Consider the following 13,960-nt stretch of genomic DNA (forward strand, 5'->3'; position numbering starts at 1 on the left):
GTGTGGGGCAGGTGGCAGGTGGGCACTAGGTCACCACTGGGTGAATGAGGGGAGGACAGGCTGCATGTGGCAGCCCCAAGATGGGCTAATAGGAGGGAGGTGGCATTGGCTGCCTGCTGGGCCCCCGCCAGGCCTGGCTTTGGAGGGTAGCCGCCAATGTCTAGGGTAAACTTTGAACTTTGTTCTTTTTGAGACAGACTCTCACTCTGTTGCATGGGCTAGAGTGCGGTAGCGTCAGCCTAGCTCACAGCAACCTCAAACTCCTGGGCTCAATTCTTCTGCCTCAGCCTCCTGAGTAGCTGGTCCTATAGGCATGTGCCACAATGCCCGGCAAATTTTTTAAATATATATGTTTTTAGTTGTCCAGCTAATTTCTTTGTTTCTTTCTTTCTTTTCTTTTTTTTTTTTTTTTTAAGTAGAGACGGGGTCTCGCTCTTGCTCAGGCTGGTCTCAATCTCTTGAGCTCAAACAATCCTCCCGCCTCGGCCTCCCAGAGTGCTAGGTCCAGGATGAACTTTGAGCAGCGTCTGCTCCTGCAGTTGCAGGGACAGAGGGCTAGGGCTGCTTTGTGGTGATCCCACAAGGATCCAGGGGCCTTGTGGCCACCAACGCTAAACTTCCCTCTTCTGTCCCCAGGGCCCAGAAGGCCCTGTCCTCCCTCTGACCTCCTCTCTGCTTCCAGGAGACCGACTGGAAGGTGCTGAAGCTGGTCCTCAGCAAGCTGCCCGAGTCCCTGCGCTACAAGGTCCTCATCTTCACGTCCCCCTGCAGCGTCGACCAGCTGTCTTCCGCCCTCTGCGCCATGGTAATGCCCAGCGGGGGCTGCTGGGTGGGTCACAAACGCACCAGGGACCCTCCCCTCCCACTCTCAGCACGTGGGACAGAAATTGGTGGTCTCCAGTCAGGGGCACACCACTGAGTGTGGCTGTCCCTGTCTGCCCTTGTCCTGATGGGCTCTTGTGACACTCCCATTGTGTCCTGTCTGCCTGTCCCTAGACCGTCACTAGGTGGGCACTTTCCCCGTCCCTGGAGAGGCAGACCCTTACCAGGGCAGAAATGCGAAGGCCTCCCGGACTCTGGGCCTCCCCAGCACCCTCTGGCCGCTGGGCGACCACGTCTGGGTCTTGGTCTTTAGCTTTCAGGCCCAAAGACCCTTGAGCGGCTCCGAGGCACCCCAGAAGGGTTCTCCAGAACCGACCTGCATTTGGCGGTGGTTCCGGTGCTGACGGCGTTAATCTCTTACCATAACTACCTGGACAAAACCAAACAGGTATGACGTGGTAGAGGACAGGTGCTCTGTGCCTGGGGTGGAAAGCCTGTCCCCTGAGCTGCAGCATTGTTTTCATAAACCGGCTGAGAGGCCGTTGGGGGTGAGCTGGCTTTGCCCCCCACGTGGCCACGGAGCCCCTGCTGGTCAGCCCAGCAGGAATCCTGGGTGTCTGCGCCCCGGGGCTTCCGAGTTCTCCTTGGGCATCTGGGCTTAACGCAGCCCTTGCGTTTGCCTCTCTCCTCACCACCCTGCAGCTTTGGGCACGGTGGCCAGGCTGGCTGGCAGAGCTGGGCTGGTTTTGAGACACAGGGCAGGTGTTGGGCCTCCCGTCCCTGGTGCTCATCTCCCTCTGCCAGGTGCAGAAAGTGCACAGAGGGCTCTCCCTTTACCCTGAGTGGCCGTCACTCTTGGGGGGCGGCCGTCGCGTTTCAACACCTCTGGCCACCCCCCTCGTCGAGGGGAAACCGAAGTCTTAGGTTAGGCGCCCACTCAAGGTCACAGCCAGCCAGGAGCGGGGCTGAGACTCAGGCTTGAGCCTGTCTTTGCCCTGAAGCCTGGCTCCCGCTGGAGGCACTGCCGGGAGCTAACGCTGGACTCCCTGTCCCCTGGGCCCCACCCCAGGGGGCACACCAGGGCAGGCGAGGGCCTGGGGAGGTGCCTGGCGCACCAGAGTGGCTGGCCCTGCCTGCGGCGTGTGGGCCTGAGATGTCGTGTGTCCCTGAGATGTCGTGTGTCCCACAGCGCGAGATGGTGTACTGCCTGGAGCAAGGCCTCATCTTCCGCTGTGCCGGCCAGTGCGTGGTGGCCCTGTCCGTCTGCAGCGTGGAGATGCCCGACATCATCATCAAAGCGCTGCCTGTCCTGGTCGTGAAGCTCACACACATCTCGGCCACGGCCAGCATGGCCATCCCGTTGCTGGAGTTCCTGTCCAGTGAGTGCATTGCCTGGCCTGCGTGTGTGCACGCGTGGTGGGCCCCGAGCCTGGGGCCGTGCCCCTGCCTGCAATGGCCGTTGCTGGCCTCTCTCGGGCCTCCTTGGGAACCTGGGCCTTGGTGCCTCCTGCCCCTCGGCCTCAAGAGCTCTCCTTCCTGGGCCCTGGGCCCGGCTTGGCTCCTCCCGTCCCTCAGAGCACGTGCGACACGGGGCCCTGGCTGTCCTGTCTGTGCCCCTCTTGGGTCCAGACTCTCGGGGGCTCTGGAGTCCACCAGCCCCGTTCTCCCCACACCCCAGCGTGCCTGGCTAGGACCAGGCCCTGGATGTCCAGACGGTGGAGGAGAGGGCTGGGTCAGTGCTTTGTGTAAAGGGCTGGGAGAGAATTTCTTTTTGGGGGGGTACACACGGGCTCTGTCACCTTGTCTTTTTATTTTGTTTACAATCGTTCAAAAATGCAACAATTATTTGAAGCTTGTGGGTCACACAGATGCAGGCCACAGCTGTGTCTGGCCCCTCGGCCAGGCCTTGAGGTCACGTGTGGGTGGCCACGGCCCTCCCTCTTTTGCAACAGCCCCTCCCCGGAGAGGCTGCGCTGGCTTTTAGAAACGCAGCGCAGGACCCTGGCGATGCTGGCCCTGCTGTGGCCACAGCCTGTCCTTGCTTGGTCGTCCTGGGTTCCCCTAACCCGCTGTCTCTCTGGCTGCAGCTCTGGCCAGGCTGCCGCACCTGTACAGGAACTTCGCCGCGGAGCAGTACGCGAGCGTGTTTGCCATCTCCCTGCCGTACACCAACCCCTCCAAGTAAGTGCCGGCACTCTGGAGGCCCTGCCCCTCCCAGCCTCGGTCCAGGCTGGGCCTCTTGGGGCAGAAAGCCGCAGCGGCCTCTGTGCCCAGGATCAGCTGTGGCCTGGGTGCCCTGCCGTGCGCTTCCCGCCAGGGACGTGTCCTGGTGCCGGGATGGAGCCAGCTCCTCTCGTCTCAGGTTCAATCAGTACATCGTGTGCCTGGCCCACCACGTCATAGCCATGTGGTTCATCAGGTGCCGCCTGCCCTTCCGGAAAGACTTCGTCCCTTTCATTACCAAGGTAGGCCTGTGGAGCCGGGTCCCTTGTGAGGGCTGGGACCTGCTTTGCCCTCGGCTGTGTGTGGCTGGAGTAGGGTGGCAGCAGGCAGAGAGAAAAGGGGCATTGCTTGGTGCTGGGCTTTCGGCACCGGAGGCTCTCCCGGGCCACCTGCTGGGGCCTGACTGGAAGTGGGTGTGGGGTGCGGAGCTGCCACCTTGTCCTGGGCTTGTAGCTGGCCCCGGGCAGCCCCCCACAGCCTCTCGAGGCTCAGGTCTGCCCCACACCGCCAGGGCCTGCGCTCCAATGTCCTCCTGTCTTTTGATGACACCCCTGAGAAGGACAGCTTCAGAGCACGGAGCACCAGTCTCAACGAGAGGCCCAAAAGGTACGGGGCCTGCTTGGGGAGTGCCTGGTGCCAGCATGGGGTAGGGTAGGACTCTGGGCTGTGACCCGGGACAGTGTGGTACTCGCAGGGCCCGGGGTGACCAGCTGCTCCAGGCCTGCGAGTGCCGATGGGTCTTGTGGGTGAGGGTGTCCCCACACAGGCTGTGCCTGGCCCAGGTGACCTGGGGTCTGTGAGGCAGGGTAGGGCCTTCGAGGGCTGCCAGCGCCCCGCGCTCACTGACCAGGCCAGCCCCCTGGCGCCTCAAGTGCAGATCGGTGCAGTTGGTGGGTGGGGTGCTAGCTGCAGGCAGGTGAGTGGGTCACACCAGGGCCGCCGGGACTCCCAGCCTGGGTCCTGTGGCCCCTGTGGTGGTGCCAGCCTCGCCCGGGGCTGCCCCTTCCTCCAGAGCCCTCCTCAGCTGTTGCTAACCAGGGACACACCGCGCTTCCCCATCACAGCTGCTTCTGCCAGAGCCGAGGGAGGAGCTGGGCCGGCTTCCGTGTTCTTGTTTGCGTGCCATTCGAACGCTCCCCGTGCTGGCCCCCACCCGCCCCTCGCCACGCTGTCCTGGCTCTCCCTAGACGGGGAGACGGCATTTTCCAGCGTGACCTAAACTCAGAAGCTGTTCTCTCAGGCCTCGGGGGGTGAGGGCTGAGCTCGGCCCTCAGTGGCCAGACTCGTTTTTGGCATTCTTGGGCCTTGACCTCAGAACTGGCCTCTTCCACAGTGACCCTCGGGGCCTGGCTGAGGAGGCCTGAGCACCTCCCAGGTCCCAGGGCTGGGCGGCGGCGGCCTTCCGTGGGGGCGGGCGGGGAGCCAGGTCAGCACAGCCTGGAATCTGCCGAGCGGGCGATCACACGCGTTTGATTTGCACTAATGTTCTTTGTTTTGGTGTCGTGCGTGAAGCCTTTTTCTCAGCCGTGTTTACCAGATGTATTTTGCGTTTTGTTTTCTGTCTCTTCTCCTGCTAACTGTCCTTTGGCATGGCTCTTTTGCTCACCTCACCCGCGGGACCTCTCCATCCTGACCCTGGCCTGGGACCTTTCCTCACCCCTCCAATGGCTTGCTCTCCCCATCCTGGGAGCTGGGCTCTCTGGGGCTCGGGGCTTCCTTCCTCACCTGGTAGTTTGAGGATAGCCAGACCCCCCAAACAAGGCCTGAATAACTCTCCACCCGTGAAAGAATCCAAGGAGAGCTGTGCATCCGAGGCCTTCCGGTGCCGCAGCATCAGTGTGTCTGACCATGCGGTGCACAGGTAGCGGGGCCGTGGCGGGAGGGGGCACGGACCCGGAGGTTGCCCTGTGAGCACCGGGTGGCGGTGCATGGGGCTGCTTGCATGACCTCGTTGCCAGCCGTGCCCTCCCTGGCCAGGGCAGAGGGCAGCCTGGTGCCCGGCTCGGGAGCCCGGCGACGAGGGGTGGAAAGGTTGCATTCTGTCCCCAGACCCCATGGAAACAGTGCTTGGCTGCACGGTGTCCCCAGAGGTTGGCCCGGGTGCCTGCCGGGGTGCTGCTCATGACAGCTGGGCGTCAGGCAGCCCCCGAAGTCTGTCCTGGAGGGCAGGGGCTTCTGCGCGTTCAGGGAGCTCAGGGAGGAGACGAACTCTTCTGGGCTTGGCCTTCCCGTAGTCTCTGGAAGGGATTTTCTTCTTGGGCCTCCTTCCAGGCGAGGTCCGGTTTCTGATGTGGCTGACAGACAAGAGGGGCCTTTGTGCAGGGCGCTGGAGTGCGAGCCGGGACCCTCAAAGGGGTGGGCCTAGGCCCCAGGCCACAGCCTTGGTCACTGCCTCCGGGGGCAGGTGTGGGTTCTCAGGGACCAGCGTCTTGGCCACTGCCTGCCTGTGGGCTGTCCCTGCCAACCTGGGTGGCGCTCAGCAGAGGGCATCCCGTCTCCTCCCATGGAAGCCCCTTCCAGGCCTGGAGTCCTGCGGTGCCGAGGTCCACTCCACACCTTGGTCTCTGTGGCGTCTGGCCAGGGCTGGGGGTGGAGCTGTCCAGTGCAGCTCCTCCCCCTCAGCCATTCGCTAGCAACTTCCTTACCATGAGCAAAGTGTGGCAGAGGAGGTGTGATACTTACATCAGAATGAAACCTGCATAGCCCCTGCCCTTGCTCACTGGGACGGGTGTGGAGCTTGGTGTGGCCCCATCTCACCTGCCCAGGTGTGAGGTGACGGCCACTTGCAAAGCCCAGACCTTCCGTGTCCCTGCTAGGGGCACCCTGGGGTAGAATGCAATCTGGGTCTGTCTGCTGTGGTCTCTGTGTCTGCATGACTCCATTGCTCCACCCCGAGCCCATGGCCTAACTCCCGTGTGCTTCGGGGAGAGGGACGTCCTGTCTCTTCAGCCTCCTAAATCTCGGCTTCGACCGGTGGCCCGGGTCTTTCCCCTGAGGTGTCCCCCCTGCTCTCTGGGATGATGTGGTCCACGTGGCGTGCAGAGCTGCGGCTTGACTGGCCGCAGTGCCCTGGTGGGGTCTTTCCGGGCGAGGTCCTGTCCGCCGTGCATGTGTTGAGCTTTGGCCCCTTGGTGGCAGGTGGCCGGCCTGGCTCCGCCGGTGGCCTGACCCTGGCCGCGGCTTCTCCCTCCAGCAGGATACAGACATCCCTCACCAGTGCCAGCCTGGGGTCCGCAGATGAGAACTCCATGGCCCAGGCTGATGACAACCTGAAAACTCTCCACCTGGAGCTCACAGAGACATGCCTGGACATGATGGCCCGATATGTGTTCTCCAACTTCACGGCGGTCCCCAAGAGGTGTGCGCCTGTGCTCCAGAGCTGGGGCCAGGTGGGGCGGGAGGGACAGCTGTCCCGCTTTTCCTCTGTGGCCGTGCCTGTCCACATGGTGGTGGCAAGTGGGCCAGGTGGGGCCTCCTTCCTGCGGGCAGGGTGGGGCTCTGTCGCTCTGGGCTGCTGAGGCTGGGGGGCTCTGGGCGTTAGGGTGCCCCATCCGGGCACTGCTGCGTGGGGAACCGGAAGTAGACCCTCCCTGTGCTTTCAGGTCTCCCGTGGGGGAGTTCCTCCTGGCGGGCGGCAGGACCAAGACCTGGCTGGTTGGCAATAAGCTTGTCACCGTGACAACAAGTGTGGGAACAGGGACCCGGTCGTTGCTTGGCCTGGACTCAGGAGAGCTGCAGGGCGGCCCAGAGTCAAGGTGACTGCACCTCCCTCCCTCAACATTGGCCATCCCAAGCCTGGCCTGGACCCACGGGAGCCTTGTTCACCCCACTCACGGGCACTTGTGTTCTCAGTTCTGACCCTAGCGCACACATGGCACAGACGAAGGAGGCGCCAGCCAAGCTGGAGTCCCAGGCAGGGCAGCAGGTGTCCCGTGGGGCCCGGGACCGGGTCCGCTCCATGTCGGGTGAGCATTGGCCCCAGCCTGCCTCCCTCACGGGCGCAGCTGCAGCACGGCCCCTGAGCCTGCGGGCTTGTCCTCGGTGCTCGTGTTTCCTGGGTGCCCTCAGCAGCCCAGGTCCTCAGCCCAGCTCAGCCCTGGGGTTTTCTCTGCTCCAGCTCAGACGAGCCATGGTGACCCTGGGACAGGTCCTGGGCCCACGGAGGCCAGCCCTGTTGGAGGGCTGTGGCCACGGAGGGGCTGCCACGTGCTCTGGCTCCCTCTGGACCAACCGGGTGCTTCACGGCCTGCCCGGCCGGGTGGAGTGGCCAGGTCTTGGCTGGTGGCTTTGCAGTGGGCACCTGGTGGTCACCAGCCCTTCCTGTCTCCTCAGGGGGCCACGGTCTTCGAGTTGGTGCTCTAGACCTGCCGGCTGCCCACTTCCCGGGTGGCCCTGCTTCTCCAGGACCGCAGACGGCACCAGCCTCGAAGCCTGAGAAGGCCTCAGCGGCGGCGCAGATACCCACACAGGAGAAGGGGACCCTGGCGGCCTGTGTGCCCCTGCTGACCCAGGGCTGGGCGGAGATCTTGGTCCGGAGGCCCACAGGTACTGGGGTAGCCCTGCACCCAGCCCCGGCCCCTCTCCTGAGCAGCTGGCATGGGACACTCGCCCCCGGGCTGTGGACACAAAGGAGCAAGCCACACACTCGGCCCACGTGGGGGTTGGGAGGTGCCTTTTGGCTGAGTCTCCAGAGGGGGTGTGAGGTGGGGGCCCGAGCCGGTGAGCCACAGCCACTGTGTGGGGCACCCGGACTCCACACTCGCAGCGCCATCCTCCCAGTCTGCTGGCTGGGGGCCCAGGGTCACGGTGTCACAGGGCTGGTTCCTGCTGAGGTATTTTTCCTCGGCTTGTAGACGCCGTGTTCTCCCAGTGTCCTCATGGGGTCGTCCCTCTGTGTGTGTGTCCTCGTCTCCTGTTTTTATGGGGACACCAGTCTTTCTGGGTTAGAGCCCAGCACAACGACCTCCTTTAACCTTACTTACCTTTTTAAAACCCGATTTCCAAGTAAGGTACTGGGGGTTGACACGCCAACGTACAGATTGGTGGGGCAGCGACCCTGCCCACACAGGGGCATCTCAGGCAAAGGGAGGACTCGGATGTGGCCCGGAGCCCATGGGTGCCATGGGTGTGGTGTGGGCCGAGCAGTGACGGGGCGGGGACCCTGGCTGGGAGGCTGTGGCAGAGGCTGCTGCTCTGAGACACTTCCCTCAAGCCCGGCCTGGGTGCGGGAGCCAATCTGGGGCCACAGAGTGCCCAGCACCCGTGCTCTGGCACCCGGCAGGTGACGGAGTGGTGCTGGCTATGACCTCGTGGTCCCAAGTGGTTTGGTTGGGAGCATCAGGGCCTGGCCCCGAGTGGACAGCTGGCTGGGACGTGGGGCCTGAGGGATGCTGCCGCCCTGCCAGGGAACACCAGCTGGCTGATGAGCCTGGAGAACCCGCTCAGCCCCTTCTCCTCGGACATCAACAACATGCCCCTGCAGGAGCTGTCCAACGCCCTCATGGCGGCCGAGCGCTTCAAGGAGCACCGAGACACAGCGCTGTACAAGTCCCTGTCGGTGCCGGCCGCCGGCACGGCCAAGCCCCCCCTGCTCCCGCGCTCCAACACAGGTGAGCGCCGGGCAGGCCTGTGGTAGCGCTCGCAGCAGCCCCCCAGGTCTGCTCCACCGAGGTCTCCACAGTGCTCTTCGGGCGTCTGGGAGGAGGCTGGCCTGTGGGGACTGCCAGAGATCCTCCTCTCTGGAGACTCGGTACCTGCCCACCACGCCCAGGCTGCTGCGGGATGCGGCGTCGGAACGGGCAGCCAGGGAGCCACAGGCAGCCTCACTTCCCGCTCGGTCTGGTCTGGGTGCCTGAGCCTGCTGCCTGCTCTAGTGCCAGCTGGCCTGGCTTGGTGCTGTCCTTCCAGGCCGCACCCTCTGGCCCTTCCCTGCGGCTGCACATGGCGCTTACAGGCTCGGACACCCTTCCTGCGCCAGAGGTCGCCTGAGCAGCTTGTAGCGCTAGGCCTGTGCCCCGCCACCCCGGCCGCTGGCCCTGCCCTCTCTCCTCTCCAGGCTCGGGGCCTGTCCTCTCTGCTCGACCTGTGTGTAGTCTCTCCTTCCGCTGATGTGGCCGCTCACGTGGTTTCCCTTGCAGTGGCCTCTTTCTCCTCCCTGTACCAGTCCAGTTGCCAAGGGAAGCTGCACAGGAGCATTTCCTGGGCAGGTATTCGTGCGTCTCTCTCAGGCAGTGTTTGCTGCAGAGCGCCACTGTGCCCTAGACGCTGCTCCCTTCGTCCCCACCGCCCACCTCCCCGTCCATCCGAGCCTCTCGTTGCCCTCGGGAGCCGACTCGCATGAGGACGTCCGCAGATGCCCGCGGGAGCCCCTTTGACTTGTGCCCTGCGGCAGAGCTCTGTGTCCGGGCCGAGCGTGTCCTCCCGGCCCCTTCTTGAGGTCCCAGGAGGTGGGGGTGGCCCCAAGGCCCCTTGGGGACATCAGCTAAGCTGCAGGTGCTGGTGGGTAGCGGCTGTTTGGGGTTGAGCCTGGCCCTGGGGCTCCACCCAGCTGGCCTCACCCTGGTCTCTGGCGGTGTGACTGGCCTTGTGAAGCCACAGATTGGTTGGCGTCTGCCGCTGACCACGGGCTGACCTAGGCCCTGCAGATGGTCTCTGCCCATTGCCCCCAGGCCCTGGCAGGGTGTGGTTTCACCTGCCTGGCGGCATGCCCTGCTGGGTCCCCCCACGTGGGCAGGAGCCAGTTAGGAAGGGCTGTGTTCTGGGCTCTAGCCGGCAGCTAACACGTGGTGTGTGCACAGGGGGCCGTGTGTGGGGCGTGTGCGGCTGTGATGACCCTGGGCTGCTGTTCCCCTGTGCCCTGCGCCGATGCTGGCACAGGAAACGCTGCTTAGGGACCTCACACCCGCCCCCTTAGTGTGCCTGGCTACGGATCTGGCTTGGACGTGGAAGGCGAGCTGCCGCACTGGGGCGAGGGCTCCCCACAGGGGCTTCCCACAGCAGCCTTCTCCATGGGTGCACAGTCGTGGAGAAACTCAGCCCCGCCCGCAGCCACTGAGGGCTGGTCTCAGGTGGGGGCTCCCTTCTGGGGGAGGAAGCCTGTCTTGCCTTCGCCTACCTGCCTCGCTGGAGGCACAACGGTGGACACGGGTGGGCACAGCTGGCTGCCCACCTGACCCCCAGGATCCCAAGCAGGAGACACCTGTCAGCTCATGCCAGCCCCTCTGTGCGTTCTCTTCCCAGCCTGCTGGAGGGTGGAACAGCAGGCAGAGCCTTGGGGAGGCTCTGCAGGGCCTCTGTCCCCTGTTGGGGACCAGGCTGGTACTCTGAGGCCATGTGAGTGCCGGGCCCAGCTCAGCACCCAGCAGCCCCGTCTGTGTCCTCCCAGACTCCGCTGTGGTCATGGAGGAGGGAAGTCCCGGAGAGGCTCACGTGTCAGTGGAGCCCCCTGAGCTGGAGGACCTGGAGGCAGCGCTGGGCCCAGATAGGCCGTGTGGGCGCCCCGGCGCTTATAGTAGGGTGAGCGTGCTGTGCCCCGTGGCCGGGGGCGGGCGAGGTGGGGGGGCAGCCTCCTGGCATCCTCTTGACTGGCTGTGTGAACCTGAGCACGTCCTGCCCTTCGTATCTAAAAAATAGCTGTGTCCCTCCACACCCTCTGGAGGGACAGTCTGGATTCCCAGTGGCCATCTGGGCTTTGCCCCCATAGGGGCGCCCTTTGGTCTGTGGGGTTCTCAGCACCCCTGGTCAGCGTGGGGCATAGGCAGGTGCTGCCGCAGTGGGGCCGGGGCTGGGGCGTGCGGCTGGGCTGCCCTGTGGCCCTGGGCGGGGGGACAGGTCGGGCTTCCTCAGGGCAAAGCGCTGGTGGCCCCAGGTGCGTCCTGACGAAGATTCTCCTTGGGATGGTCCCTTCCAGTCGTCTTCAAGCTCCAGCCAGGAGGAGAAGTCGTTCCGTGCGGAGGAGCTGGCTGCCGGGGGCATCCCCATCGAGCGGGCTGTCTCCTCCGAGGGCGGCCGGCCCTCCGTGGACCTCTCTTTCCAGCCCTCGCAGCCCCTGAGCAAGTCCAGCTCCTCGCCCGAGCTGCAGACCCTGCAGGACGTCCTTGGGGACCCTGGGGACAAGGCCGACGTGGGCCGGCTGAGCCCTGAGGCCAAGGCCCGGTCCCAGTCGGGGACCCTGGACAGGGAAGGTGCTGCCTGGGCGGTGCCGGGGGAAGAGGGTCGCTGCCTGGGCCCCACGCAGCCCGAGGGCCTCCTGCACTCCGGCGCCCCTCGCTCGCCCAGCGGCCTCCGTCCCCGAGGCTACACCATCTCCGACTCGGCCCCGTCGCGCAGGGGCAGGACGGTGGAGAGGGATGCCTTCAAGAGCAGAGCGGCGGCCTCCAATGCCGAGAAGGTGCCAGGCATCAACCCCAGGTGGGCCTCTCCCTGCTGGCTGGTGGCACCTGCACGACCCTGGGCAGAGCGAGCCGGTGCTCGTGCCCTCCACCCTCTGGCTGGTTAGAGCCCTGGAGAGGGCGCTGCCCTGGCGAGGGGTCAGCTCTGCTCCCCACGTGGGCGTGGCTGCACCCCACGCCCAGCCCTCTCCGTCTCTGCAGCTTCGTGTTCCTGCAACTCTACCACTCCCCTTTCTTCGGTGACGAGTCCAACAAGCCCATCCTGCTGCCCAACGAGGTGGGTGCCCCACTCCACAGAGCCCCAGCCTGTGGTGGCCTGCCACCTCCTCCCCGGGTGGGACAGCCCTGTGGGGCAGCTGCTGCCCTGGGCTCAGGCGAGGCTCCGTGTGCTCTAGTCCTTCGAGCGGTCAGTGCAGCTCCTCGACCAGATCCCGTCCTACGACACACACAAGCTCGCCGTCCTGTACGTGGGTGAGGGCCAGGTGAGGCTGCTGGGTCTGCCCGCAGGGGGTTGGGGTCGGGCCTTCTCCCTCCCCGCAAGTCCCAGAGCGTCGAGAGTTCATGCTGCTCCGTGCCGGGCGCCGTACTGAGCCAGGAGCATGGGTGCAGGGGTGACAGGTCAGCGAGTGAGCATGTGGCATGCCAGGGACCCGTGCCACGTGCTGGGCGATCCGAGCGGGAGCAGGGGCGTAGAGGAAGTGGGGCGGGGCTGCCCGTGCCGGAGCAGCAGGTGCACAGGCCTGGGGCACCCGGTGCTTGGGGGCTGGGACTGAGGGAGCTTGGGGGCCGGTGACAGGATGTGGAGGCAGAGACGTCACGGGAGAGGCAGGTCATAGCCTCAGAGCCCTTTGTGGGGTGGCACAGTCCTGAGTGGCTCTGAGCAAAGGCCTCGACAGGACCCTGGCCAAGTCCCGGGAGCACCCGTGTGTGGCCGCTGCGAGAAGCTGGTGGGTGTGGGCAGTGGCCGTCCAGGTGGGAGAGGCCCACGGGGCAGGGGCTGCTGAGCAGGGACAGGGCTCCGGGTGGCTTTGAGGACGAAGCTGACTTTGTTAGGAGGGAGTGGAGGGTGACACCGTGGCGTCTGGCCTGGCAGCTGCTGGGATGCTCTGCACCCAGTTGGGGACCTTGGCAGAACCACCGCAGCCAGCCCCACCCCTGCTCAGCAGCGACAAGCCCTGCAGCCCCTTCGCAGATGCTGGGGCCTTGACGCCGGGGGCTGGGGCGGGAGCTGACGGGGTCCTGGCAGGGCGAGCGGGGCTGGGCCCTGGAGCAGCAGCCCCTCCTGGCTCCACAGAGCAACAGCGAGCTCGCCATCCTGTCCAACGAGCACGGCTCCTACCGCTACACGGAGTTCCTGACGGGCCTGGGCAAGCTCATCGAGCTCAAGGACTGCCAGCCGGACAAGGTGTACCTGGGCGGGCTGGACGTGTGCGGTGAGGACGGCCAGTTTACCTACTGCTGGCACGACGACATCATGCAGGGTGCGCGTGGGGACCCTCCTCCGTCTGGTCACCTAGATGACCCAGGTGTCCCAAGCCCCTGGGTTTGTAAGCATGGGCGTTGAGGCAGTGCTTCTAGAAGCTCTGCCCCTGGGGACGGGAGCCGGGGCCACTGGCTGGGTGCCAGAGGATGCAGGCCGGCAGGCCCCTCTGCAGAGACTGGGAGGTGCCCTGGCGAGAGGTGCAGAGGCCTCCCCAAACCCCAGCACTAGGAGCCCGGTCGGGGCTGCCCCGCCCAGCCTGGCCTCGCCCCGCCCCACAGCCGTGTTCCACATCGCCACGCTGATGCCCACCAAGGACGTGGACAAGCACCGCTGTGACAAGAAGCGCCACCTGGGCAACGACTTTGTCTCCATTGTCTATAACGACTCAGGCGAGGACTTCAAGCTGGGCACCATCAAGGTGAGCAGGGAGTCCTGGGTGGGCTGGGACCCTGAGCTCAGGGCTCAGGCACCTCCGCCAGGCTGGCCGTGTGGGGAGGTGTCCACTGGCGTATCCCAAGTGGTGGCAGCGAGCACGGCTGGTCCCCGCTCTGTGCCAGAGCAGCGAGGAGGGTGGTGTCTCCCTGGGAGAGGCTGTTGGGGAAGCAGGACAGGTGGTCACGAGTCTCAGTTTCCTCAAGTATAGGGTGGAGCGTGTGGCGCCTTGTGGCTCTGGTCAGGAGCACCCACGCCGCTGTGTGCTCAGCAGGTACTCAGTGTCCGCTTGCGCAGGCTCTGCGGGGCGGGGCTCTCACCGCCCTCCTGTGGCGCCTGCTGGGCCCTCGGTGGCTGTCCCTGCACACCTGATGCTAGAGTGGAGGCGACGTGGGCAGGGTGTGGGCTGTAGCAGTCTTGGCACGTGGCCCAGGGTGGCTGTGGGCAGGGTGCATGGCTGAATGCCGCACTCACAGGACACTTGGAGTCACAAGAATGTGCCGGAAGCCTTGGTGAGCAGAGCCGAGATGCCGGGGCTGCTGGACAGTCTGGGGAAGGCAGTGTGCCCAGGCGGCAGTGTGCCCATGGCGAGGCTGTCTTGGCCAGACAC

General features: G+C 65.1%; 1 protein-coding gene across 8 annotated transcripts in view; it reads left to right on the top strand.

The window, feature by feature from the left end:
* Positions 1-13,960, top strand: part of TSC2 (TSC complex subunit 2) — a 35,843-nt gene that overhangs the window by 20,708 nt on the left and 1,175 nt on the right. The window contains exons 20-38 of one of the 8 annotated variants that reach the window (XM_012743446.3): positions 683-805; positions 1,136-1,270; positions 2,012-2,201; positions 2,910-3,003; positions 3,185-3,287; positions 3,557-3,651; positions 4,778-4,906; positions 6,239-6,403; positions 6,648-6,800; positions 6,898-7,010; positions 7,378-7,590; positions 8,451-8,654; positions 9,183-9,251; positions 10,430-10,560; positions 10,955-11,454; positions 11,637-11,712; positions 11,831-11,917; positions 12,730-12,916; positions 13,197-13,336. In XM_012743446.3, coding sequence (XP_012598900.1) covers positions 683-805; positions 1,136-1,270; positions 2,012-2,201; positions 2,910-3,003; positions 3,185-3,287; positions 3,557-3,651; positions 4,778-4,906; positions 6,239-6,403; positions 6,648-6,800; positions 6,898-7,010; positions 7,378-7,590; positions 8,451-8,654; positions 9,183-9,251; positions 10,430-10,560; positions 10,955-11,454; positions 11,637-11,712; positions 11,831-11,917; positions 12,730-12,916; positions 13,197-13,336 — 2,907 coding nt within the window. The remainder of the gene's footprint in view (positions 1-682; positions 806-1,135; positions 1,271-2,011; positions 2,202-2,909; positions 3,004-3,184; positions 3,288-3,556; positions 3,652-4,777; positions 4,907-6,238; positions 6,404-6,647; positions 6,801-6,897; positions 7,011-7,377; positions 7,591-8,450; positions 8,655-9,182; positions 9,252-10,429; positions 10,561-10,954; positions 11,455-11,636; positions 11,713-11,830; positions 11,918-12,729; positions 12,917-13,196; positions 13,337-13,960) is intronic. The other 7 variants (XM_075994963.1, XM_075994964.1, XM_075994965.1 and 4 more) reach the window with 7 other exon arrangements.

The sequence above is a fragment of the Microcebus murinus genome, chromosome 19 (genome assembly GCF_040939455.1).
Source record: "Microcebus murinus isolate Inina chromosome 19, M.murinus_Inina_mat1.0, whole genome shotgun sequence".
NCBI lineage: Eukaryota > Metazoa > Chordata > Mammalia > Primates > Cheirogaleidae > Microcebus > Microcebus murinus.